Source organism: Strix aluco, chromosome 13, assembly GCF_031877795.1.
Source record: "Strix aluco isolate bStrAlu1 chromosome 13, bStrAlu1.hap1, whole genome shotgun sequence".
Classification (NCBI taxonomy): Eukaryota; Metazoa; Chordata; class Aves; order Strigiformes; family Strigidae; genus Strix; species Strix aluco.
In genome coordinates, this window is record NC_133943.1 from 22,452,794 (window position 1) to 22,480,064 (window position 27,271).

General features: G+C 54.3%; 2 protein-coding genes across 3 annotated transcripts; one reads left to right on the forward strand and one right to left on the reverse strand.

Annotated features, from left to right (window-relative positions):
- The first annotated feature begins 241 nt into the window (after positions 1-241).
- Positions 242-19,140, forward strand: LOC141929169 (E3 ubiquitin-protein ligase PHF7-like). 2 transcript variants are annotated; one of them, XM_074838350.1, is made up of 10 exons: positions 242-2,351; positions 16,279-16,406; positions 16,648-16,739; positions 16,833-16,934; positions 17,215-17,339; positions 17,422-17,584; positions 17,672-17,775; positions 17,988-18,101; positions 18,253-18,371; positions 18,548-19,140. In XM_074838350.1, the coding sequence occupies exons 2-10, from the start codon at positions 16,361-16,363 to the stop codon at positions 19,117-19,119; spliced, it is 1,437 nt and encodes a 478-aa protein (XP_074694451.1). In that variant the 5' UTR covers positions 242-2,351; positions 16,279-16,360; the 3' UTR covers positions 19,120-19,140. The 2 variants fall into 2 exon arrangements, with proteins under 2 accessions (XP_074694451.1, XP_074694450.1); XM_074838349.1 differs by lacking the exon at positions 242-2,351 and adding an exon at positions 11,001-11,165.
- Positions 19,141-26,378: 7,238 nt separating this feature from the next.
- LOC141929227 (kelch-like protein 10) lies at positions 26,379-26,997 on the reverse strand. Its single transcript, XM_074838409.1, has 2 exons — positions 26,945-26,997; positions 26,379-26,895 (listed from the first exon to the last, which is right to left on the reverse strand). Exons 1-2 carry the CDS (start codon positions 26,995-26,997, stop codon positions 26,379-26,381), a joined length of 570 nt encoding a protein of 189 aa, XP_074694510.1.
- Positions 26,998-27,271: the final 274 nt, after the last annotated feature.

The following is a 27,271-nucleotide window of genomic DNA, read 5'->3' on the forward strand; positions in this document are numbered from 1 at the left end:
AGTATTTTGAGCTCAGACACTGAGACAAAGTTGACCTCTGGTAAAATGTACCCTCACTAAAGCAGAAGAATCTGTTGAACTGACAGGCATTTTACACACTGGTGAGGATGTGACCATAATATCTGTGAGCAGATTGGCCGTTGGCTCGGGTAACTCGAATGCTTTTCGGGGTTGGTGGTCATGCTGTAACATTTCAAAGCAAAGATCTCATTCATGTAAGGGGCCCAGAAAACTGGGTAGCAACTATTCATCCATTTATATTGGAAACCCCTATTACATCATGGGGTCGTGACTGTATGGCTCGATGGGGAACTCAAATTGGATCAAATTTGTCTTAATTGCCACTGCAGCACAGCCCACCCTGAAACCCACCCTGAAACTAACCTGGAAAACAGAATCACCTGTGTGGGTGGGTCAGTGGCCCTTGCCAATGGAAAAGTTGTGCCACCTTAATGATTTAGTTCAGGAACAGTTAAGTACGGGACATCTCGTACCTACCACCAGTCCTTGGAGCTCCCCGGTGTTCCAAGGAAAAGTGGTAAATGGTGACTTTTACATGATCTCCAACACATTAATGATGCCATGGAGGATATGGGTACGTTACAGTCAGGAATGCCCTCCCCAACAATGATTCCCCGAAACTGGCATCTTGTAATAATTGATCTAAAGGATTGATTTTTTTACCATTCCTTTGTATCCGGATGATGCACCTAAATTTGTCTTTTTTGTTCCCAGTATTAATGTTAGTGAACCTACAAGATGGTACCACTGGGTTGTTTTACCATAAGGCATAAAAAAGTCCCACGATGTGTCAGTGGTTTGTTGCAAAGGCTTTGAGCCCTGTTAGAATGCAGGTCTCTCAGGCTGTTCTATATCATTATATGGATGACATCCTCATAGCAGCAGAAACACAGGAGATCATGGAAAAGGTTCTTGCTTTAACCAAAGACTCAGTATCTCAAATGGGGTGACAAATAGCACCTGAAAAGGTACAGAGATCATCACCATGACAGTACCTGGGGTGGAGAATTTGTGAACAGACCATTGTCCCGCAACAGGTTAAACTTAAAACTGATGTTAAGACTTTAAATGATTGGCAGAAAGTGTTGTGAGCCATAAATTGGATACGGCCATTGTTGGGCCTAACTAATGATGATCTGCATAGCTTGTTTGCAATTTTGCGAGGAAATCCTTCACTGACATCACCCAGAGTACTTACAGAGAAAGCGAAACAAGATCTCCACCGTGCGGCTAACGCCATCTCAGAAAGACAAGCATCACGATGTGTGCCCGGCCATCCATATCAACTGATACTATTTAACCCTCCAGGGCAGCCCTATGCTCTGCTGTTTCAGTGGGATGAAGCACTTAGTGACCCTCTTGTTATTATTGAATGGATTCTTCTTTTGCCACACCAAATGCACAAGACAGTCACTACTTGTCCAGAAAGTTTTGCCAAACTGATCATGAAAGGTAGGCAGCGCCTACTATTGCTTTCTGGTCAGGAGCCTGTGTGTATCATTGTTTCGGTTACTATGCACATGTTACAGTGGCTAATACAAATGTCTTCGAGCAAGCTCGGCTTTCATATGCATTTTTCCACGAAAACGCCAGGGCAATACAAAACCAGTTTTTTTTATCAAGGCATCAGGCTAAAGACATCATTGCCGCTTACCCTGAATACCAGGACTCCCTCTCTTCAACAGCTAGTGGTGTCAACCCTCGGGGACTCACCTCCTTGGAATTATGGCAATCTGACGTCACTCACTTTGCTGCATTTGGAATGTTAAAATATGTACATGTGTCTGTTGATACCTTTTCTGGAGCAGTGTTTGCATCCTGCCATACAGTGGGGAGTCAAGCATCTGACCGGCATTCCCCACTCACCGACCGGACAGGCCATTGAGGAGCGTACGCATGGCACGCTAAAGCGTCTGTCACAACAACAAAAAGGGGGAGATGGAGGGTATCAATCTACACCTCACGAAAGGCTAAATAAGGCATTATATGTCATGAACTTTTTAAACATTTCCCCTGTCTCACAGGTGCCATCAATATTGCGTCACTTCTCGTCACAGATACCAGATCAACAAGAAGTCCAGGGCAATGCTCAAGTGTTAGCAAAAAACCTGGAAAGTGTAACTGGGAAGGACAAGATCCTTTAATAACCTGGGGAAGAGGTTATGTTGTGTCTCCACAGGTCACGGTCCCTGGTGGTTACCGGCAAGGTGTGTGCAACCATACCTGAGGCATGAAGGCACCTTTTGGTGGACACCCAGGAGCCGGCTGTGGATGCCCCTGTGCTGACAGTTTGCGGTCTCTTCAACTGATCATTTAAGCAGAATGTATGGGTAATGCTTGCTACTGCAACGGGACAAAATACACTATCTCTGTCCTTAATCACACTACGGTTGCCAACTCTTTTAAGAGAAAATGTTAACAGTAATTGCAACTCCTTAATGAAATATATAGGCTTACTAGTCACTAGTGAAAGATGTAGCTTAGACAAAATGTAGTTATTAATAAGGATGAAATGCTGTAAGAATGTGTGTATTCAACTTTCTTTGTTTAGCAATATTAAGAGTTAAGAACTCAAGTGTTTAGCCTTATTAGAAACTCCCTTGGTTCTCCCCCCTGAGTGGTGGCCAGGCTCTGGGTGGAACCCAACAGGAGGATGAAATCAGATGTTTCCGCTCAAAGAAAATTGACAGTTATTTTGGCCTGTTGATTCAGAGGCTGGACCTGCTTGCAGCGACTCTGGATGCCTCACCTACGGATGGACGCATCGCATAGGATTTCCGGTTTGTGAGGAAGGGTACTCTAAATTCTCGCTGCATCCAGGGTTCCCCAGCAATTGCGGATCTGAATATTAGTACCCCTTTACTAAGTGTGCTATTCTGTATTTTCCTTATTTTGTAACAGTCATATGCTTTATGGCAGTGATGAGAGTGCTTGTGTGAAGAAGACGTGTGCTGAATCTGATTTTGTGTGCATCAGTGGTCAGTGTGTGCCTAACAGATGGCAGCGTGCTGGGGATCTGGACTGCGAGGATGGGTCTGACGAGAGTGCTGAACTGTGCCGTATGAGAACATGTCGAGTAAATGAAATCAGCTGTGGTCCTCAGTCAACCCAGTGTATCCCAGTGTCCTGGAAATGTGATGGTGAAAAAGACTGTCCTACTCTTTTCAACTAGTAACTGTAACTGCTGTATTATTTTTAGCCTTTTGTAGAATTGTTTTGGGTATACTGTGTTTTTTGAAGCTTGTCTAAACCTGAATTGATAAAGCTCTGAAACAAGTCTTGCAAGTGCAGCTATAAAACAAAGAAGGGGGAGATGTGGGAGGCATTGGCCTGTCAACCCTGCACAGCCTCTAAATCAACAGCTAGGCTTTGATGAGAAACAGGCCTTGGGAGAAAGATCAGAAACTGCTGAGTTGTGCCAAGGGGGCAGGGAAAAACAACAGACAGCTGCAACACTGAGCTGTGGGAAAGTACTGAACTGTGAGAAGTTAGTGCCGCGTGAACAGCGCGTGAACGAGAGGGTGATTGGTCTGCACAGCCCGTGTTAGAGTGGTCTGATGCTGATAGGAGAAAAGGTTGATAGCTGTCTAATTGCTGATTTGCTAATTATGAAGTAAGAGCTTTGGCGAGAGCATAAGTATATACTACTGGAAAAATAAACGACTTTGCTTGATATAACTCTCATAGAGTTGTGCAAGTCCAATATCCTCCTGCAACAACCATCCAGCATCACACAATGCACCATCAACCATGCACCATCCACCATCCCACAATCCACCATCCAGCATCCACCATCCTCCTTCCCACAATCCAATATCCGCCATCCACCATCCAACTTCCCACAATCCACCATCAACCAACCACCTTCACACCATCAACCATCCATCATCCCACAATCCACCATCCAGCATCCTCCATCCACCATCCCCATCCACCCTCCACCATCCCACTATCCACTATCCACCATCTACCATCCACCTTCCCACCATTCACCACCCACATTCCAGCTATCCACCCTCCACCATCCCACAATCCAACATCCACTATCCACCATCCCACAATCCAACCTCCACCATCCGCCATCTTCCCACCATCCAACATCCACAATGTCTCAATTCACCATCTACCATCCACATTCTCACTATTAACCATCCACCATCCCACAATCCACCATCCACCTCCTACCATCAACCTTCCCACCACACACCATCCACTTTCTCAACATCCACTATCCACCATCCAAAATTCACCATCCACCTTCCCACTATCCACCATCACCCATCCACCCCCCAAGGTCCCAGAGTCTACCATCCACCACCCAACATTCACGATCACGCAATACACCATCCAACTTCCCACCATCCATCATCGTCCTTCCCACAATACACCATCCACCATCCCACAATCAACCATCCTCCCTCCAACCATCCACCAGACACCATCCACCATCTACCATCCCACAATCCACGATCCACAATCCACCATCCACCATCCACCTTCCCACCATCCACCATCCACGTTCCAACCATCCACCATCCCACAATCCACCATCCATCATGCCACAATCCACCCTCCACCAACAACCATCTTCATTCCAACCATCCACCTTCCCACCATCCACCATCAACCATCTACCATCTCACAGTTCGCCATCTACCATCCACATTCTCATAGTCCACCATCCACCATCCCACAGTCCACCATCTACCATCCAAAATCCACAATCCACCATCCAACATCCCACCTTCCAACCATCCACCATCCCACAATCCACCCTCCCCCATCCACCATATTCATTCCAACCATCCACCTTCCCACCATCCATCTCACAATTCACCATCTACCATCCACATTCTCACAACCATCCACCATCCACTATCCCACAGTCTACCATCCACCATCAATCATAAACCTTCCCAACATCCACAATCCACCATTCCGCAATCCTCCATCCACCATCCACCATCCCACCATCCACTATACACCATCCTCAATCCAACCATCCACCATCAACAATCCACCATCGACCTTCCCACTATCCACCAACTATCCATCATCCACCATCCACAATGCACCATCCACGATCAACCATCCACCATGTACCTTCCCACCATCAACCATCCCACAATCCACCATCCACTATCCAACTTCCCACCATCCACCATCCCACAATCCACCGTCCACCATTCAGCATCACACAATGCACCACCATGCCACCATCTACCATCCACCCTCCTCCATCCCACAATCCACCATCCCACAATCCACAATCCACCATTGACTATGAAATTCCCCACCATCCGCCATCCACCATGCACCATCCACCATGCACCACCATCAACCATCCACTATCCACTATCCACCAACACCATACACCATCCCACAATCTACCATCCACAATCCACAATCCACCATGCATCTTCCCACCATCAACCATCCCACAATCCACCATCCATCATCCACCTTCTCACTCTCCACCATCCACCACCCACCATCCCACAGTCCACCATCCAGCATCCACCATCCTCCTTCCCACCATCCAGCATCCACCATGCACCATCCTGCAACACAGCATCCACCATCCACCTTCCACGATCCCACTTTCCACCATCCACCTTCCCAACATCCACCATTCACCATCTCACAGTCTAACACCCAACATCCAACATTCACTATCACACAATCCACCATCCACCTTCCTACCATCCACCATCCAACTTCCCACCATCAACCATTCCACCATCCACCATCCTCAACCCAACCATCCACAATCAACCTGTGACCATGCAGGGAGAAAAGGAGAGTTTACCGCTTTTGGAAGAAGGGGCTAGTGTATCACAGTGATTAAAAAATGCGGTGAGGTTATGCAGGGCGGAAATCAGGAGGTCTAAATTCCAGCTGGAAATTAATCTGGCTTCAGCAATCAAGGACAACAAGAAATGTTTCTGTAAGTATGTGAGCAGCAAAAGAAAGTCCAGTGAGAGCCTCCATCCCCTACTAGACGCAGGAGGAAACATGGTAACAAGTGATTAGGAAAAGGCTGAGGTGCTTAATGCCTTCTTTGCCTCAGTCTTTAATAACAAGACTAGTTATATTGAGGGAATCCAGCCCCCTCAGCCAGAAGACAGAGACTGGGAGAACAACCCCCCCGCAATCCAGGAGACAGTCAGTGACCTACTGCATCACATAGACACACACAAGTCTACGGGACCAGACGGGATACACCCGAGGGTGCTGAAGGAGCTGGCTGGGGCGCTCACCAAGCCACTTTCCATCATCTACCAGCAGTCTTGGTGGACTGGGGAGGTCCCAACAGATTGGAAACTGGCCAATGTGACACCCATCTATAAGAAGGGTCGGAAGGATGATCTGGGAAATTACAGGCCTGTCAGCTTGACTTCGGTGCCCAGGAAGCTGATGGAGCAGCTCATCCTGAGTACCATCACACAACACATGCGGGACAACCAGACAATCAGGCCCAGTCAGCGGGTTTATGAAAGGCAGGTCCTGCTTGACAAACCTCATCTTCTGCTACGACAGTAAGCAGGAGACTTTAGTAAGGCCTTTGACACTGTTTCCCACAGCATTCTCCTGGTGAAACTGGCTGCTCGCGGATTGGATGGTCACACACTTCGCTGGATAAAAAACTGGCTGAACGGCGGGCCCAAAGAGTTGTGGGGAACGGAGTTAAATCTGGTTGGCGGCCGGTCAGGAGTGGTGCCCCCAAGGACTCGGTTTTGGGGCCACTCCTGTTTCACATCTTTATTGATGATCTAGACGAGGGGATCGAGTGCACCCTCAGTAAATTTGCAGATGACACCCAGTTGGGTGGGAATGTTGATCTGCTCGAGGGTAGGAAGGCTCTGCAGAGAGACCTGGACAGGCTGGAGTGATGGGCTGAGGCCAACTGGAGGAGTTTCAATAAGGCCAAATGCCGGGTGCTGCACTTGGGCCACAACAATCCCCAGCAGCGCTACAGGCTTGGGGAGGAGTGGCTGGAGAGCTGCCAGTCAGAGAGGGACCTGGGAGTGTTGATTGACAGCCGGCTGAACAGGAGCGAGCAGTGTGCCCAGGTGGCCAAGAAGGCCAATGGTATCCTGCCTTGTATCAGAAATAGCGTGGCCAGCAGGGACAGGGAAGGGATCTTACCCCTGGACTTGGCACTGGTGAGGCCCCACCTCAATTTCTGGGTTCAGTTTTGGGCCCCTCACACTAAAAAGGACATTGAATGACTTGAGCGTGTCCAGAGAAGGGCAACGGAGCTGGTGCAGGGTCTGGAGCACAGGTCTGATGGGGAGCAGCTGAGGGAACTGAGGGGGTTTAGTCTGGAGAAGAGGAGGCTGAGGGGAGACCTCATGGCCCTCTACAACTACCTGATTTTCTTCCTCTATCTGCTGTTTTAACAAGCAAATTACTTTCTCCTTTTCTGCTAATTGCTCTTCTTTCTCTGCTAATTGCTCTTCCAGGTTGGAGATTGTTTTCTGCAAAAGTTGTGCCAAATTTTCAAGGGATTCTATGATTTGGTTTTCATGGCTACGCCGCTTAGAGCGGTCTTCAATTGCTGCAACCAGGCTGGCTCCAAGGACTGCGCAGATTATTGCTTTGCCTTTACCTGACCGTAATCTAGCCTCATTATGTATGGAAATCACTCGGTCTGTTACACTCTGTAAATTTGCCCAATTGTCTCGAGCCCACTCTTCCCCGGGCGGGGAGGGTCAAGCTCCATACTTTGCCAAGAGTGCATAGAACGAGTCAAGATTTTTTACTGATGGAGAGTTTTGATAACTATCTTTTTCAGTCATTCTTATTACGAAGGGGCCAAACTCACTTCAGGGAGGTAAAACTTAGTTACACCACAGACGCAACAACTACTGCGTCGCCCTTCTCTTCCCTGAGTGGCTGAAGGGACCAAAATCTACCACAGGGAGGTTAAACTTAGTTGCAGACTTTCTCAGCTTGTCCCTTCAACTTCCCCAGGTAGTCGACCTCATTTATTGAGGGCAGTTCCCCCTTTTGCACTAAGAGATCCTTGCACTTGATCCTGATAGACAGACCCCTCAATTCGAGTTTGGGGTGCAATACACCGAGGCGTGTGTGGTGTGTGGGAATCTCAAATCGCCCCCCTTGCTTTCTGGACACCTCTCACCCTTTCGGGTGTAGGGCCAGGTGCAGCTGGAGCGAAACATTCTCCCCCTGTTACAGACCACACACAGCCTGCACCCCCCTGTCTCTCAGGATCCTGTCCGTGACGCCAGTTTAATGTCACGGTCCACTCAGTGGACTCGTGATGGTTCATTTGCTACAATCTTGAAAGTGCAAAATTAAGGTAACCAACACCAAAGGGGATAACAGTAATCAAACAGTGAAACTTTATTGTGTTGCCTGTGAAGCGGCACGCGATAGTTAGAGATGGGTGAGAGAAAGGAGAAAAGTAAAGTTAAGTTTAGAGAGAGGAGGGAGAGAGGTTATAGCTACCACCGCTGATCTCACGACGTCCTAACGGTCCCGGGTCCAGCTGATGCTGCGTCGTGGTCCTTGGTGGGGAAGCTTCCAATTTTCGTTGTCCAGAAGTCATCTTTTATGCCTAGTAACACACCTTGCTCCACCTCTGCCTCAGGGGTCTCTGCCCTTCTCAGAATTCAATTATCTCTCCGCCCTTCTCGAGCAAGGCCATCGCGCGTGCGCAGGGGGGAGTGTCTGAGGTGTGGTCAGTCTTGGAGGCGGGTAACCTTCAACCAGGAGGTGTGTTTTGGTATTATAATGAAGCAAAGTTCAAGTAAGGTTCATGATTTCTTCATCGATGTTATGGCAACAGTCGCGATCCATCTTTTTTGACAATGGCTATGCAATTATCTCTAACAGCTCTGGCTAGGCCCAGGTACCGAACAATAGCACAGCACTCTTTGTACTGCACGGCTCAGGCACTGAAGAACAGCACTGCACTGCCTGCACCACACGGGTCAGTGCTCAGGAGAACAGCACGGCACTGGCTGTGCCACACAGTTCTGCATTCAGGAGCCTTTGCACCACATTCCACTCCAGGGATCAGCAACTGCGCTCCAAACAGGCCGTTGTCGGGTACCTCACTGTCCATGTCCCTGATGACAATGTTGAGACAATGCTGATCTTCTGACTGACTCTTACACATCCCGGCGCTGGAGTAAACATACCTGCTGTATAACTCTATTCAAGTTGTAGAGTCTGTTTTCCGCAAATCAAGAACAAAGGCTGCAGGGTGACAACACACAGTATCTCTTGGGGCCTGTGCTGTAGCTGAGGACAAACGTCTGGTGACTTTAAGGGCAGGTAAAGGCTTGTTGTAATCCAGAGAGGTGGGGAATCTGCGTCCTGGGAGATATTTCACACTGCTGGACGCATCCCTGCACAATCTGTTTTAACTGTGAAATTGTCCATTTTGTGCGGAGGGGTTGGACCAGAGACATCCAAAGTCTCTTCCTCCTAAATTTTTCCATGTTTTGTCCCTGATCCTGCTGATGGCCCATGCAGTCTGCTTTATGAGGAGTGGAAGGAAGAGAAAAAAGCATTATAAAACACGTAAAATGTGGCAATATTGCTGTCTGCTGCAAGCTCTTCCAGGGAGCAGATGCTAGCTGCCTTTCCTCTTCTAGATTAATTTATTTGACTGGAAAGACAGCTGCTGTTGCTGTGATGTTGCCAGATGAACCTGTATGTAGACTTGGGGCAAGTGGGACTGTCGAGGGGGGAATTTGGGAGGGCAGAGAGCTCATGCTGGCAGCAGCCCCCGCCCTGCCCAGGGACCAAGCAGGGCTCTGGGAGCGATGTGCTGGGGAGGAGATCCTTGTATTGCTTCTTTCCTCAAGAGCAGCTGTTTCAGGCTTACCTGGATTATGACCATAATGAGAGAGGGGTTCTTGTTGGGTGTACATCCCCAGGAGGGGTTGCACTTGATATCTGACCTTTGTTTTCATTTCATACCAGGTGTTTCCAGGCCTTGAAATTTTTCTGTGGGCTCCAGGGGACAGTTAAGTGAAGGAGGGCGAGTGTAGGGTTAGTTCCCAGGGAGACAGGATGTGTGCATCGGTTGGAAAAGCCCTTGAAGGTCCTCCAGTCCAACCATGAACCTCACACTGACCATTCCAAACTCCACCAGATCCCTCAGCGCTGGGTCAACCTGACTCTTCAACCCCTCCAGGGATGGGGACTCCCCCCCTGCCCTGGGCAGCCCATTCCAACGCCCAACAACCCCTTCTGGAAAGAAATACTTCCTAACAGCCAGTCTAACCCTGCCCTGGTGCAGCTTGAGGCCATTCTCTCTTCTCCTGGCGCTTGTTCCTTGGGTCAAGAGACACATTCCCCCTCTCTGCTCCCTCCTTTCAGGGAGTTGTAGAGGGCAATGAGGTCTCCCCTCAGCCTCCTCTTCTCCAGACCAAACCCCCCCAGTTCCCTCAGCCGCTCCCCATCACACCTGTGCTCCAGACCCTGCACTGGCTCCGTTGCCCTTCTCTGGACACGCTCGAGTCATTCAATGTCCTTTTTAGTGTGAGGGGCCCAAAACTGAACCCAGTCATCGAGGTGCGGCCTCACCAGTGCCAAGTCCAGGGGTAAGATCCCTTCCCTGTCCCTGCTGGCCACGCTATTGTTGATACAAGGCAGGATGCCATTGGCCTTCTTGGCCACCTGGGCACACTGCTGGCTCACTGCAATTGTGGCTGTTGCATGGTTGTATTAAGCCTGTGAAAGCAAGTGCCCAGAGCAGGTAAAGCCACATTGCACTTTGCCTTTTTTCTTGATGCCAGCTCACATTGTAAATTCCTCGCCCAGCAGAGCTGGTGCCTTCAGGCTGCCCCAGCACCTCTTAGCACAGCCTGTGTGCTGCAGGGAGCTGCACCCGCTGGCCTGGCAGTGGCAAGGAGACCAGCTTGTCCCTTCAGTGGGGAGGCATAAAGAAAGCAAGCTGCTCCTTCCCCAGCACTGCTTCTGAACACGCTGTGGTGCTTTGTAGCTGCCGTGACTGTGCCCTGCAGGAGAGGTACTGGACCTGCTGGGCCTTTGGATGACCAATTTGCTGTGAAGCCAGGAGCCAAGGAGACCCGTCCCACTGCAAATGGAGCTGCCAAGTGATGCCAGAAGCTGCAAATGCCAACCAAGCTGTTGTGGACCAGGTAAAGCACATCAGGGTTTTTTTTTTCTTGTCCTGGAGAAGTTGGAGGGAAGGACCACTTGTGGCATTTAGCACAGCTAGAGCTCAACCTGGCTACAGCTGTTAAAGATAATAAAAAATGTTTCTATAAATTGATTAACAACAAAAGGAGGATTAGGGAAAATCTCCCTCCTTTATGGGATGCAGAGGGAAACATGGTAACTAAGGATGAGGAAAAGGCTGAGGTGCTCAATGCCTACTTTGCCTCAATCTTTAGCAGTGGAACTGGCTGTTCCCTGCACAACCAGCCTCATGAGCTGGGAGATGGGGAGGGGAAGCAGAATGAGGTCATCACAATTACAGAGGAAGTGGTCAGAGACCTGCTACACCACTTGGATGCACACAAGTCTGTGGGACCGGATGGGTTACACCCAAGGGTGCTGAACGAGTTGGCAGATGTGCTCGCCAAGTCGCTTTCCATGATTTACCTGAAGTTGTGTCTAACTGAGGAGGTCCCATTGGACTGGAGGGTGGCAAATGTGACGCCCATCTACAAGAGAGGCAGAAAGGAGGATCCAGGAAACTATAGACCTGTCAGTCTGACCTCGGTGCCAGGGAAGGTCATGGAGCAGGTCATCTCGAGTGCCATTAAAAGTCATATAATGGACAACCAGGGGATCAGGCCTAGTCAGCATGGGTTTATGAAAGGCAGGTCCTGCCTGACAAACCTGATCTCCTTCTATGACAAGATGACCCGACTGTTAGACCAGGGAAAGGCTGTGGATATTGTCTACCTGGATTTTCGAAAAGCGTTCGACACAGTTCCCATAGAATTCTCATAGAAAAACTGGCTGCCCATGGCCTGGAGGAGCGGTCTGCTGGGTCAAGCACTGATGGGATGGACGGTCCCAGAGAGTGGTGGTCAGTGGAGCTCAATCCAGCTGGCGGCCGGTCACAAGTGGTGTTCCTCAGGGCTCGGTGTTGGGACCATTTCTGTTCAACATCTTTATTGATGATCTTGATAAGGACATAGAGTGTATCATCAGTGAGTTCGCAGATGACACCAAGTTAAGCGGGAGTGTCGATCTGCATGAGGACAGGGAGGGTCTACAGAGAGACTTGGATAGATTGGATCGGTGGGCCAACATCAATGGGATGAGCTTCAACAAGGACAAGTGCCAGGTCCTGCACTTGGGCCACAACAACCCCCTGCATGACTACAGGCTTGGGGAGGTGTGGCTGGAGCTATCTGGAAGAGAAGGATCTGGGAGTTCTAATTGACAAGCAGCTGAACATGAGCCGGCAGTGTGCCCGGGTGGCCAAGAAAGCCAACAGCATCCTGGCTTGTATTAGAAATAGTGTGACCAGCAGAATCAGGGAGGTGATAGTCCCCCTGTGCTCTGCACTGGTGAGGCCACACCTGGAGTGTTGTGTCCAGTTTTGGGCACCTCAATGCAAGAGAGATCTCGAGGTGCTGGAGCGAGTGCAGAGGAGGGCAACGAGGCTGGTGAAGGGCCTGGGGAATAAATCCTGTGAGGAGCGATTGAAGGATCTGGGACTGTTTAGTTTAAGGAGGAGGAGGCTGAGGGGAGACCTCATCACTCTCTACAGCTCCCTGAAAGGACGTTGTAGAGAGGTTGGTGCTGGTCTCTTCTCACAGGTGATTAGCAATAGAACAAGAGGGAACGGCTTTAAACTGCAACAGGGGAGGTTCAGACCGGACATGAGGAAAAACCTTTTCACAGAAAGAGTGGTCAGACAGTGGAATAGGCTTCCCAGGGAGGGGGTGGAGTCCCCATCCCTGGATGTGTTTAAGGGTCGTTTGAATGAGCTGTTGGGGGATATGGTGTAGGGGAGAACTTTGTAGAGTCGAGCTGATGGTTGGATTCGATGATTCCAAGGGTCTTTTTCCAACCTGAATGATTCTGTCATTCTGTGATTCTCCTGGTGATCTCCACAACCCCTCCTCCCCATCTCCTTTCCCATGGCCCCAACCACCTCTGTCCTTGCTTCAAAGGCCGCCGCTGAAAGCAGCTGTTCCATCCCTGGGTCGGGCTTTTTCTGGCTGCCGGGAATCTGGCTGAGATCAACCCACCACACGTGGGTCCCTTCTTTTCCTCAGGGAAATAGCACAGAAGGCACAAACAAAAATAATTGTATTAGTGACGAGCAGAGTACCAGCAGGCAATGGTCTCTGAAGTTCAGAGATGTGTGAAAATCTAGAAGATGGCTCTTTGTCCCCAGAATGAGAATTAAAGCGTTGTGTGGTGATTCGTACACGTATAATGACCGATTAGAAGATTTTGTCAACGCTTGGGTGAACGCTGAAACTAAGTCTCAAGTGAGGGGAGGTTGCTGCAGGCGCAGCGCTGCCCTGAAGGACCCAGGCACCCAGGAAGTGGAGGAAAGGGCACCTCCCGCTTAGAGCTACCCACCCCCCCAGCACCTCCTTTTCTGGGGACCCCATTTCCCCCAGCACCCCAAAACTCCCATCCTGGGCAGGGAGGGGAGGGGTGTTGCACACACCACTGCCCTAAGGGACCCAGGCGTCTGGGAGGAGCAGGGGGTGGCCATGGGGGGTCAGGGGGATTTGGGGGACACCCACCCCTCCTCAAATTGCCAAATACCACCCCTACCCACTCACACACACACACACACACCCCTGCTGCTGCTCACCAAGGACGAGGCAGGAGCAGACCCACTGCAGCACCACCATGGTCTGGAGCTGGTGGTGAAGGGGGAGGTGGAGTGTGAGGCAAAGTAAAGGGGCATGGCCGGTGGGGGCACTGGGATTGGGGGTGGTCAGTGGGAGCGGGGAGGGGCACTGGGAGCTGGAGGAAGAGGGGCAGGGAACTGGGAGTTTCTGGTTTAAGTGGAGCTGGTCCCACTCTGGGTCCACCCCTAACCCCTGACCTCCCCTGGGCAGGGATGGGGCAAGGATGGGTGTGCAAAGGTTGGGCCTTGTGTAAAGGCTTGTGTGAGCTTGAGGGCTGGGGGAATGGCTCGTGCAACGTTTGGGACTTGTACAAACGCATGTGCAAATGCATGTGCAAAGTTTGGAGCTTGTGCAAAGGCCTGTGCGATGCTCAAGCTTGTACAAAAGCACGTGCCACGTTTGGGGCTGGCGCAAATGCTGGTGCAATACCCGGGACTTGTGCAAGCCCTGGTGTGTGTCCAAGAGCCCTGGGACATGGAGGGACAGGGCTGCACTGCGGGGCACTGGGGGGCACTGCGATGAACTGGGGGCACTGGGAGTTCATTGGGTTATTAACAGCACGTGGGTGCAGATAGTTAGAGGGGATCCCCAGGGGTGGGCAGCATGTGAAGTGGGTCCCAGGACCCTTGGGGACATTGGGGGGCACCCAGGTCACCCCCTGTCCCCCCCACCCAGAGGGGTCCCAGCACACTGGAGAACACTGGGAGACATTGGAGGGGACATGGGAAAACTGGGGGACATTCAGGGACACTCTGGGAACCCCCAGGCCATCTACTATGTCCCCATAGAAAGGTGCCAGGACACTGGGGGACACTGGGGGGACACATGGGAACACTGGGTGACCCCAGGGACATGGAGGGACTCCCCCAGGCCAACCCCTGTCCTCATAAAGGGGTCCCAGGACACTTGGGGATGCTGGAAGACACTGGGGGACACACATGGGGACACTGGGGGATGCTCAGGGACACTTTGGGGATCCCCAGGCCACTGTTTGTGTCCCCATAGAGGGGTCCTGGGACACAGGAGGGCAACACTGTGGGAGACCACCAGGCAACCCCACCCATCCACATAGAGGGGTCCCAGGAGGACATGGGGACCCCTAAGTCACATGGGGACACTGCAGGGGGGAACTTGGGGACACTGGGAGACCCCCAGGCCACCCACTGTCCTTATAGAGGCATCCCAGGACACTGGGAGACCTTGGAAGGGACACTGGGGGGCCCCAGGACACTCCCCAGCCCCATAGAGAGGTCCCAGGACACTTGGGGACACTGCGGGGGTGACATGGGCAGAGCAGAGGACCACCAGGCCACCCCCTGTTCCCAGCAACAGGGTCCCAGTGTGGTCACTGGGCAGACTGGGAGGACTGTGCCACTGCTCGGGGATCCTGTTGGCTTTCCCAAAGGAGGAGAGGGGCAGTTGTGGACGGTCCCCAGACTCTGATTTGGGGGGGCAGCACTGGAGGCGGTGGCAGAGGGGGCAGTTTGGGTGCTGAGGTGGTGGCACCCGTGGGTGTCCCAGTGTCCCCCTTGGTGTCACTGGTGGGGGACAGGGACACCACGCTGTACTTCTGGATGCTGCCGGTGACAGTAGCACTGGGGACCGTGGGCGCCACTCACACCAGTTTGACCACAGGCTGGACACTGGGGACAGTGGTGCTGCCAGGGGAGGTGGCCCGTGGGCACCGGGGACCATGGGGGCACATGGGACAGTGTGGGACAAGGGAATGTGGGGGGACATGGGGACAGTCTGGGGCATGGGACATGGAACCATGTGGGGTGCGGGGACAGCGTGGGGACATGGGGACCATGGTGGGACTTGGGGGGGCATTGGGTCCATGGGGACACTGTGGGGATAGTTTGGGGACAGTGTGGGGACTCGGGCACCGTTGCTGCCACCGTGATGGAGACCCCAGGACCCTTGGGGTTACAAGTGTGACAAGTCCCTAGCTGGGTCTGGTGCGAGTGCTCGTTCAGGGGCTTTCCTACCCCAAAGGCTCGGCTCACGCTGGCTCCAAAAGGCAGTTTATTGCCACAGAAAAGGGCCGTTGCCACCGTGACTCCACTGAGACTTCCACCGTGACGTGGGTGGCACCAACCTCAGAGGGGGTGGCAGGAGGCCGAGGGCGTCCCTGCCTGTATGTGTGGGTGGCGATGTCACCGTGGCCACAGTAACCTGCAAAAGGTGTCCCTGCCCATATATGGGGGTGTGATGTCACTGTGGCCACTGTGACCCACGGGGACAAGCCTGTAAAAAGGATCGCTGGGCTCCAGCCGTGCATCAGTGCGACCTGGGAGGTGAAGAGAGGGCAGGGGAGGGATGGGGCTTGCGGGAGGCTGCCGAGGGGGGAGGGGGGGTCCCACACCTCGGGGCACTGGGGTTGTGCTGAGAGCTGACCCGCGCCCCGCTTCTCCCTCAGAGTCAGCCAAGGAGCATCTGGGAGAGACACCCTGGTGCTGCTGGGACAGGGACGCTCCCAACGCTCGCTGTAGTCGTGCGACATGTCTGAGAGGAGAGAGGAGGAGGCCCCCGACTCGATGGAGGAGGGTGAGAGCAAAGTTTCCCTCCCACAGCACAGCAGAGGGGCTGTCAGGGTGGTCATTGTGGGGCCGAGCGCAGTGGCAGGGGGAGGCAGTGCCTGCGATGCCCCTTCCTCGCCACGGCCCCCAGCCCTGCCCCTCAGCCCCTCAGGGACGGAGCAGGCCCTTGGGGGACAATCCCTCAGGGACGCTTCCCCCGGCCCCGCAGAGGTGCTCATTCCTGCCGGCATTTGCTCTCTCCCCTCCAGCGTGTGTGCTGTGCGGCCGGGCAGCAGCGGACCCCGTTCTCTGCGGGCAGAAAATCAATACTGAAGACTTCTGTGCCCATTTCTTTTGCCTGGTGAGTGCCCCGGGGTTCCCTCCAGCTCGCTGACAGGCACTCCCAGCCACGCTCTCCTCATCAGCTCCTCCTCTTTTCTCGTCTCTTCTGCAGATTTTTGCCAGTGAGCTTTTTTACTGGCAGGACGAGGAATCAGGGATGCTGGCATCTGACCCTAACGAACTTTGCCGCACAGTCGTGCGGGCAGCGCAGAAGGTGAGGACCTGACAAGGTCAGGGAGATTTGTGTTAGGAGGGGTTTGGGGGAGCTTAGCCCAGAGCCCAGGAAAGAAAGCCCAGCCCCTCCAAGCAACTCCGGGACAAAAGCCTTGCTCCCAGCAGCTCCACAGAGGCTCCAGCCCAGGAGCCTCGTGCGCCGGGCAGATCTGTGGGCTGTGGCCCATCAGTGGCCACATCCTGCGCCCTGCCGGGAGGGGTGGGGCTGGCTGGGGAGGCCCTGAGGCTGCCGCTGACGGGGGATGCTCTGCTCTTTCTAGAAATGCTTCGTCTGTGGTGAGAGAGGGGCTGCCATCACCTGCTGCTGGGAGGGCTGCGACCGCAGCTTCCATTTGCCCTGTGCCATGGAGGGTGAATGCATCACCCAGTACTTTGCTCTGCACAGGTACCTCCTCTCCCCTCCTCACCCCCATGGGGGAAGGACCCAGCGCTTCTCACCTCACCCATCCCTTCCCTCTTCCCCCCAGCTCCTTCTGCAGGGAGCACCGCCCAGAGCAGGAGGTGGAGGCAGCTCCGGAGAACACCACCGAATGCCTCATCTGCCTGGAGCCTGTGGAGGACAGAAAGTCCTACCGCACCATGGTGTGCCCCGCCTGCAAACACGCCTGGTTCCACAGGGGCTGCATCCAGGTAGGAGCCGTTCCCTCACCCCCAGGGACACGGCAGATGCTGGGCAGCACCAGGGCCTCACTTCTGCTCCTTTTGTTTCTGCTACAGGGCCAGGCTGTGTGCGCTGATATTTCCTTCAGCTGCCCCCTCTGCAGAGACAAGCGTGCCTTTCTTGTGGACATGCTCACAATGGGCATCCGAATCCCCTTGAGGTTGGTATCCTGCCAGCTCACAGGACAGGAGGCTGCAAGCCCTGTGCCATGCCAGGGGCTGCCCCTGCAGTCCTGGCCCTCTGCTGTCCCGTCAGCCTGGGCTTCAGCTTCATGGAGGAGCTGTAAACCGGGCAGGGGGGAGGAGCAGGGCTGCCCTGCATCGGCCTTATGCTGGGGCAGCAGGGGCTCAACGATTTCCCTTTCTCCATCAGAAATCCATCACAGGACAATGAGCCTCCAGACGAAGAACTAATCCAGAGGCACAGCCGCTGCGACGCCCGCGAGTGCCTTTGTCCTGGAGGCAGGGAACAGGCAGAGGAACGGGGGTAAGTTGCCAAAGCGGCACCCTGGGCTCTGCATGGGATCTCTGTGTCGCCAAGAGCTCGAAGCGGAAGGACTGAGAACAGGAGCTGTGCCGCACAATCCCGTGCTGCGGTCACTTTGTCCTCACAGCCATGAACCCTTTTGCTTCCCCAGGCCCTGGGAACTGCTCCTGTGCAGCTCCTGCGCTGCCGAGGGCACCCACCGGCGCTGCTCCAACTTGAGGACCAGCAGGACCAGCTGGGAGTGTGAGAGCTGTGCTGACCGGGGCACCGGTAAGAGGCAAAGCACCTTCATGCTCCTGGGCTGGGGCCAGGGCCCAGGCAAGGCCTGGCAGCGGGTGCCCAGGCTGGGCTTGGCAGAGCCTCTCTGCTCCAGGAGGGCTGGGGGCACCGCTCTGGCGCCTCCACAGTGGCCTCTGTGCCTGTGACCTTCCTGCTTCCCCTTACAGACTCCAGTGACAGCTCAGAGCTCGCTGCCTCTGGCACTGGTAGCCGGTCAGGATCGGGATCATCCCACAACTTGACAGCACAAGACAGCAGCAGCTCCAGCACTGGTAGCCAGGTGACATTGGAGCCGTCCCACGACTTCCCAGTGCTTCAGGGCAGCAGCAGCTCCAGCTCACCTGGGCCCGACCACAGGCAACGCCGCTCCCGGGTGCAACGTCAGGCCCAGACGCCCTACAGCCGGCCCAGAAGACGCCAGGAGAGGAGCCGCGCGCCAGCACCAAGTGCTGAGAGCAGCACCCCCAGCCAGGCAGCACTGGGGACGTCCCACAGCTCCCCAGTACTGGAGAGCAGCAGCCCCAGCACCGCCAGCCAGCTGCCAGCGGAGTCCTCCTGCCCCTCTCCAGCGCGCGAGAGTGGCAGCAGCTCTAGCCGCCGTGGGCCCATGCGGATAAGGGACCGCTCCCGCGTGGAACATCGGTCCCAAAACCCTTACAGCCGGCGCGGACGCAGACACGGGACCAGCCGTGCGCTGTCCCCACGTGCTGGCCCTGATCCCCCTCCACCCGCGCAATAAAGTGAGCTGTTAATCTCTGCCCTGGGAGACTCCACGCTCGTTTGTCGGCTTCCTCCTCCTCTCCCTTTCTTGAGGGGCAGCGTTAGGGGCTGGGCCCAGAGGGTTTTCTTCCCCTGGGGCCTGGCAGCCCCTTGGCCAGACCTCCCTCCTTGCGGGCTGGCCTTGGCTAGCTGCCCAGCGCCATGGCCGTGTGCTTCGGGCCTCGCTGGCCCTGCAGCCGGCTCAGTCTCCCCAGGGAAGGTTTACACCAGTGGCAAAGCTACTTTTCTTTACAAGTTCCGCTCAGTGCCACGGCTGGAGTTGTGACATGGAGATTGCTGTAGATGGTCTTGCGACAGTAGCCGAAGGGCATTCCCCTTGCCCAGTTCCGGGTCCTGTTGCCCACCCGGATTGCTGCTGTACCAGACCCATCCAAACACACCATCAGCTCAGGCCACACAGAAGGTCCTAGGAAGGAATGTTGTCCCTGGCCTTCACCAGCCCTTGGCAGCCTGTTCAGCCCAAGAGCAAACCTGGGGCTCTGCGCTTGCTCAGCCCCTTGTCGTGCTTTGAACTCGCCCGGCAGTCAAACCCCACGCAGCCAATCGCTCACCCTCCCCCTGCCCGGGAAACAGGGGACCCATTGGAGGGACAAAGGGAGACTCATGGGTTGAGATAAAAACCAGTTTAGTAATTGTAATAAAACAATAACAATGATAGAAAGTACAAACGGGTAATGCACCCTGTGATTGCTCACCACCCACCGCCTGATACCCAGCCCCTTCCCAGCCAGCGATCCCCAAAAACCGAGACCCCGCAACTGCAATCCCAGATGCAAGAGAGAACCTCCTGCTTCCCAGCCGCCCCTCCTTGACATCCTGAGCATGACGTTACAGGATATGGGATATTCCACTGGATAATTTGGTGCTCTGGCTGTGCCCCCTCCCAGCTTCCTGTACACCTGCGCATGGACAGGACATCGGGAACTGGAGAGACCTTGATCTCTTACAACAATCCCTGTATTATCAGCATTCTTCTCATAGCAAATCCCGCACTGAATCCAAAACACAGCGCTATTCTAGCTAAGAAGAAAAATTAACTCTATCCCAGCTGATATTGCTGCTGGGGTCGAGAACCTGGCTGTGAACCGCTTAGTGCTGCAGGACTCTGCCCAATGCATTGGTTGTTAATTTTTTTTTTCTTTATAGTTAAGCCCAAACGTGAGTTTAATTCGCCTCGAGGGGGACCATAAAAATGCCTCAGCAGCAGGAAACAGAGCCTAGCCTGCCCAGGAGACCTGTCGAGCCTTTGGTTTAACACTCTGCCCATCTGCAGAGAGACAGCAACACCAGCTGCAGGTAGGCTACAACAGGCACCTCGAGGGGCAGCCGCGGCCCTGGGACACGGGGAACAAGGGGCACGTTGTGCAGAAACTTCTCACAGTTCAGTACTTTTCCACAGTTTAGTGTTGCAGCTGTCCGTTGTTTTTCCCTGCCATCTCTAGCTCTCACTTGGGGAAGGCCTTCCCGCGTGACTTGCTGTGTATCGGTGGCTGTGGGCAGTGGATTGAGCTCAGGCCTCAACTCCCTCAGTGTCTCTTTCTCCACCCCAGCCTGTTCCCCAGGCCATTCCCAGCCCTTCAGGATCACCAGCACTCACCCCCACACCCCTCCACAGCCAGCCCCTCTCTCTCCCAGGCTGGCCAAACCGTAGAGCCCTCCTGCTCCCCGGCAAGACGGGCAGCATGCAGAGAGGGAAATGCTTGCTCCGCACAGCTCGATAGGCTCGTGAGCAGCAGGGCTGCCACTGTGAGCAGCCAGCCCCTCGCACCCACTTCTCAGTCATGCCAGCACCAGAAAATACCAGCAGCCAAAACATCTTCCCTCTGCTACTCCAGCCCTGCAAGGTCACTCTTGCTTCTCTTCTTCATTTTCTTCTTTCTTTTCACGCCCTGTCCTGGGCCGGAATGGCAAAACCACGTTCCATTTGGGTGAGAATATGTCTGTGAATAACTGACTGTGAGGACGGAGGCAGCAGCGCTGCATTCCTGCGCCACCTCTCCCCATCAGCCCCTGCCGAGGCTTTCGGCAGAGACCTCCTTCCTCCTGCCCTCGCTGAGCTCCTGCAGTTCTCTGTCGTAGCCTGTGGCGGATTTCCTTGCAGGGACGTCGCGGTGCTCATCACATCACAGGCTGTCCCAGCTGATGTGTGGCTGGCACATCCCTCCCGTGAGCTTTACCCACATCCCAACACGCTGCAAGGATGAAATGCTCTTTATTTTTCACACAATCAAACCGCAGAGGTCTGACAAAACTTGCCGGGGGTGTCAGTGCCACGAGTTCCCTTTCCTTTCCCGACTCCCGGACGGGCCCTGCACAGGCTCTTCTGCTGGGCCTTGCCTGGCTCCTCACAGGCAGAGCCCGGCCGGTGCCTGGCCTGGGGCTGCTCCAGCTCCCAGCATCCCTCTGCTCTCCAGCTCCCCAGGCCCCGCACACAGGCCCTGCTGGCGCTGGCACCCACAGCCCTTCCTGCAGGGCCGCTCGCCTGCCTCTGCCCCCAGTCAGGCCTGTGCCCGGCATCGGGGTTTGCAGAGTGTGCGCTGGGTCTGCGTTGGCCCTTTTCTTGGCCAAAAACGCTTCGTGTGACTGAAATCCGGCCAGCACAGCGCATTTCCCGGCTGGAGGCGGCTGCACTGGAACCGCCCTCTGGGGCCTGAGGGAGAGGGTCGATTGGGAGCGAGAACGGCACCCAGAGGGGCTGCTGGCCCCGCCCCCTCCCCTCCAGCTGCCAATGGGGCTGCTGGCCCCACTCCTCCCCTCAGGCCGATCCCAGCGGCAGAGGCGGCAGCAGCAGCGGATGTTCCCGCTGGGGCCGGCGCTGGCAGGGGGGGGGGGCTCGGCCGGCAGCGGCGGCAGGGCCAGGGGAGCGGCGGGGCTGGGAGGGCCCGGCGGGGCGTGCAGGGGGTGCCCCGGGGCAGGCGGGGACGGGACGCTGTGAGCCCCTGGCGCTGGCAGGGGGAGCGGAGTGGGCAGAGCGGAGAGGCTCTCTCGGTGCTGGCGGCGGCGAACCAGCCGCCTTTGCCGGGCAGAAGCTGTGTCCCGGCCCCGCGCCGAGAACCGCCCCCCCCTGCCGCCCCCACAGCCCCAGCCCCGGGAGGGGGCAGAGGGGAAACTGCCCCCCCTGCGCCCAGCACCCTCCGAGGGAGTGAAGCGCCTCTCCGTCCTGCCCCTCCCCAGCCCCCGCTGTCTCTGGCCCCACCGTGGGGACCCCCGGGAGGAGGGAGCCTCGCCCAGCCCCTGCGAGGGAGCAGCCGCTCTGGGTGAGTACAGTGGGACCCTGGAACGGCGGCAGGTTTTGGGGGGGAAAGGGAAAAAAACAGAAAAGCGCTTCCCCCCCCTCGGGCTGTCCAGTGGCTCTTGGTGCTGAATTCCCGGGGGAAGCTGAAATGGGGTGGGGGGGGGGAGTAGTGGTTTGGGGCTGGAAAGGCAACATCCTTCAGCACTGTCCTGGTGGAGGAGTGAGCCAGCCTCATCTGGCTGTTTTAATTACATTTTGCCTCTCTCACTGTAAATCCCTGAGCCCATGAGGTATCTCCAGCAGGTACCTTAAATTACAAACTGCTTCCGATGGATTCCGGAATGAGACTGGGATTGCTGGGAAAGGCCTAAAGGAAACTGCTCTGCTGTCAGATGGCCTTGGCTGGGCACTGGGAGCAGCTTCCCATCCCTACTCTGGCACAGGGTGAGATATTGGTGTGGGGGAAGGAGCCATTTTATGGCTGAATCCCATCGCTGATGGCAGACAGAGCCCAAGAGAAAAACTGCCTGGGCTGCTTCTCCTGCCAGAGCTTAGGGCAGAGTTTCCTCCTGTGAACGCCTCAGCCCAGGCAACTCTGACCCATCCTCCTCCTGATGGGATTCACTCCAAATTTTTGATCTGGAGGCGATAATGCCATTTTCTCTATGGATCCCTCTTTATTAATCAGTGGCTCTTTTCCCCGTTCCCCTCGGTTTCCCAGCCAGCTCGCCTTTCGGCATGGAGGGGCCGTTCTGCCTGTCCTGTGCCTTCCATGCAGTCAGAGCTGGGGGAGCCCCTGTCCTTCCCCAACCTCCTCCTCACGGCTCCACTCCTACACACGAGACTGTCCCAAGGCCCCTCCTCCCTGAGGCTGTGCACATCCCCCAGGCTGACTGTTGGCATTTCTGTAGCTGATGGGTGCCAGAAATTCTTCCCAACAGGGTTTGTGTCTCCCTTGGGTGCAGCAGGTTCATCCCAGCCTGCAGGGAGTTCTGCTGGGATGTTGATCGTTATCAGCACCGCTGCCGTTCACCTCGGGGGTGTAACTACTTCTGTGTCAAATGCCATTTGTAAGGCATTTTAGGATCTTTCAAGAATTATTTTGGGGGGTCCAGAGTCTAGGAAAAGGCAATACGCTGAGCGATGGTGCGTGGGTGAAATAACCAGTGAGAAATACTCATTGCTGCTCTGAAGTTGTTATTGCTGTTATTTTCTGGTGTGGCTGTGCTGGGAAGTCAGGCACTATATAAATACTGGTAAATGTACAGAACTGTCATGGGGTATAGGGTATGGCTGTTGGGTTTTTTTTACCCTGAGGCATTCAAGTGGTAAAATTAACGAGCTCTGTAATTAGAGCAGAGGACTGTCAGTTAGGATCCCTCCTGGTTTAGGCTCTGGTGTAGCCATGAGTGAGCTTGCTGTGGTACACAGCTTGCTGTGAAGGGTCCGCTTTTGGCCCCCCAGCCTCTGACCCAGAGTTGGAGAACTTGGAAGCAGCTGTTGACATCGACCAAAGTTACAAGTTTGCCAGGAGCGTTGATCGTGTACTCCATTTTTTTCCCAAATATTGTCTACCTCTTATTGCGATTCAATTTTTGTACAACAAAATACACATTATTAAAAGTAGAAAACCTTGCAGTCGTTCTGTGTGTTTCAGTGATGTTTTAGACATAAAAAGGGCAACCAAGTGTGGCTGAATTCATATCTGCTATATCCCACTGCAAATGGGAATGAAAAACTGGGCTGCACTTAGTGGTGAACATGACTGAGTCAGGAACTGAGCTCGAGGGATAAAGCCGTGTGGTGTGTGCAGTTTGATTCAGTAAGTGTAAAAATTTGCTCTGCTCACATATTAAGGGCACTGAAGGTCCATGTATCTTCCCAAATTCAGCAGCTTAGCTGTGAAAGCAACACCTCCTCCCTTGGTTTTACATCTTCTCAGCTCCTTTCTTCGATGTGGCACAAGCACAGCATGGTGAATCCAGTCACAGGCTGTACATCGACTGGATTTCACAGCGGGACGGTTCATAGCAGCAGTTTGTAACGTCCCCGCTCACCCTCTGACTGCCTTAGCCCGTTGCTTCTCTCGACACCGAGTTTGGCAGCCTGGCTTTTTCTGGACAGCCGGGCTGCTGATGGATTTATCCGAACGTGGGTGTTTCTTTCTCCGCGTGCTGAAAGCAGTGGAAGAGGTTGTTGGTGCTGTCTGTGCTCATGGAGCTCCTGCGGGGAAAACGTGTCAGACGTGTTTTCACGCTCGTGATGGGTGACCCCTGAATCGTATCAACTTTTGAACTGGGTAGTGTCCGTCCTGGGTTGCTCTTCTGCTCCTCGTTAAGGGATTACACAAAGCTTTTGCTCTGTGGGGAAGTTCCAGAATTTATCAGGAGCGTTTCTGTATTAAACGAGCCTTGTTTTTGTCAGTATGACCAACTGTAGCAAGCAGTACATGGGGCTTTTCTGCCAGCGTCACTACTTACTTTTGATAAGTATGTGTCATTAAACACATCATTTGACAAATCATCTTGCTTGTGTTAGGTTAATAGTAACAATAGTGATGAAAAATGTGACTTTTTTTCATACAGTCCTTCTCATCCATAGAGTTCAAAGCACTTTGTATAGGAGAATAAGGTTTGTTATGGGGAAATGACTATAGAAAGATTAAATGACTTAAAGACACATTTCATGTAAGAAACCAAGCTTGTCATAGACATTGACTATGAGCCAGCAACGTACACTTGCAGCCCAGAAAGCCACCCGTGTCCTGAGCTGCATCAAGAGAATTGTGGCCAGCAGGTCAAAGGAGGGGATTCTCCCCCCTGCTCAGCTCTGGTGAGACCCCCCTGCAGTGCTGGGTCCAGCTCTGGGCCCCCAGAGGGGGTCCCCCAGCTCAAGAGGGTCCAGAGGAGGCCACAAAGATGCTCGGGGGGCTGGAGCACCCCCCCTGTGAGGACAGGCTGAGAGAGTTGGGGGTGTTCAGCCTGGAGAAGAGAAGGCTCCGGGGAGACCTTAGAGCCGCCTCCCAGGGCTGAAAGGGGCTACAGGAAAGGGGGGAGGGACTCGTTATTGGGGGGCTAGGGACGGGATGAGGGTTAATGGTTTTAAACTGGAAGGAGGCAGATCTGGTTAGATATAAGGAAGAAATCCCTCCCTGTGAGGGTGGTGAGGCCCTGGCACAGGTTGCCCAGAGAAGCTGTGGCTGCCCCCTCCCTGGAAGGGTTCAAGGCCAGGTTGGACGGGGCTTTGGGCAACCTTGGCTAGTGGAAGGTGTCCCTGCCCGGGGCAAGGGGGTGGGACTTGGTGATCTTTAAGGTCCCTTCCAGCCCAAACCATCCTGTGACTCTATGACAGGGCAGTGATGGATTTGCCAGGTCTGTTGGTGATTCGGCATCTAGGTCTGTTGTGATCTCCTGGGCTTCCCCTGCTGACCTGGGCTGGGTTTGGTCCCTGCTCTGGCTTTCTCCAAGGGCCGGCAGTGGGGCCTCTCGCCGGGTTTGACTGACGGCGACACTGGAGATTCAGGGGTTTGTAAACACTCTGAAAAAAGGAAATACAGACGATCTCTTGAAACTGCAACCAGATTCTCAGCCAGTGAGGAGTGTTCAAGCCCTTATCATCATGTTTTCCCTGTGTTACTCCATGGGCTTTTCAGGAGAAAGCGCAGACTGTGTGCAGTGAGGATTGCTGCGATTGCTATGGAGGCACCACTGGAGAAATGGCTATAACCTGTTACTGGAAGGTGCTGCTTGTCATGGCACAAATGGGGTTAATACACAGGAACAACCTACCAAACCTCCAAGCAATTATTCCTCTCATGGGGCATGTTCTAGTTGATTTAAAAGAAGGGAAAAAACCCCCCACAACAGAAACCACCATACGGACTTATCATGTCATGTTTCATTGTAGGTCAAAGAGGTGAAATTCAGGCAGAAACGTGTAGAGAAGAAACAGAAGGAATGACGTTGTCTGGGATTGGTGCCGCGTCACCCACGCATGTGAGAGCTGCGCTGTGGCTGCTGCAAGGCTGCGCGCCGCTGCTGGCGTCTGGGCAGGTTGTGAACAACCCACCTCTCGACAGCCTTGCAGATGGCGTTGGCTTGTGTCCCGCCACGCTTGGCCTGCTCGATGAGGAGACTGAGCTCGGGGACGGAGAGGTCAAGCAGCTCCGCGGACACCCGGGTCACCTCCGCGAAGTGGCGGAGGATGAACGGGTCAGCCGCATCTCGCAGGTCGGGACAGTGGTAGCACCCTGTGAGCCCCCAGATGCTGAGGCAATTTTCCAAGCAGAGCTGGGATTGGAGGAACTCGCAGCACAGCCTGACGATGCCCATGACACTGAACTGCTCTGCTGCCATGAGCAAACTCTCCACGGTGTCGGCTGTGACCGGCGCTGTCCCGGTGTAGGCATAGGCGATGATGAGCCGCATAATGTCGGGTGAAGTGCCAGGGATTCTATATACTGTCTTCTCGGCGCAGGTCCACCTCGTGCTGAACAAAGCCCTGCAAAACCAAAGCAGCACTGGGGGTAAAAACAGCTTTGCTGGGTGACGCCCGGACTCCGTGATCCCCTGGGCCGCCTTCCCCGGGCACCAGCGTGGGCATCCGTGGTAGCCGTGCTGGACGCCGGGCAGTGGGTTAGTGCCTCTTTGACGAGCTGGGGGCTGGAAAAAGGAGCCACAGACTCCGGCTGCGGCCAGAGAAAGACACGGCGAGGGGTCCCCTCGCTTCAGTAAGAGAAGCGGCGAGTAACAGCCTGTGGAGAAGGAAAACACAGCTCCCGAGGGCAGGTGAGCCTGGCTCTTAGAGTTTTCTGCACAAAAGCGATTCTGCGACGCAATGGGAACACTTCTCCTTAAAAGGCACAGAGAAGGTGCTA

Bases quoted from the DNA above. Each gene is read 5' to 3' on its own strand.
- LOC141929169 (XM_074838350.1), top strand. From the start codon at position 16,361: ATGTCTGAGAGGAGAGAGGAGGAGGCCCCCGACTCGATGGAGGAGG. The intron at 17,776-17,987 runs GTTGGTATCCTG...TTTCTCCATCAG, and splicing joins GGCATCCGAATCCCCTTGAG to AAATCCATCACAGGACAATG. The intron at 18,372-18,547 runs GTAAGAGGCAAA...TTCCCCTTACAG, and splicing joins CTGTGCTGACCGGGGCACCG to ACTCCAGTGACAGCTCAGAG.
- LOC141929227 (XM_074838409.1), bottom strand. From the start codon at position 26,997: ATGCCCACGCTGGTGCCCGGGGAAGGCGGCCCAGGGGATCACGGAGTC. The intron at 26,896-26,944 runs GTCACCCAGCAA...TTGGTTTTGCAG, and splicing joins GGGGATCACGGAGTCCGGGC to GGCTTTGTTCAGCACGAGGT.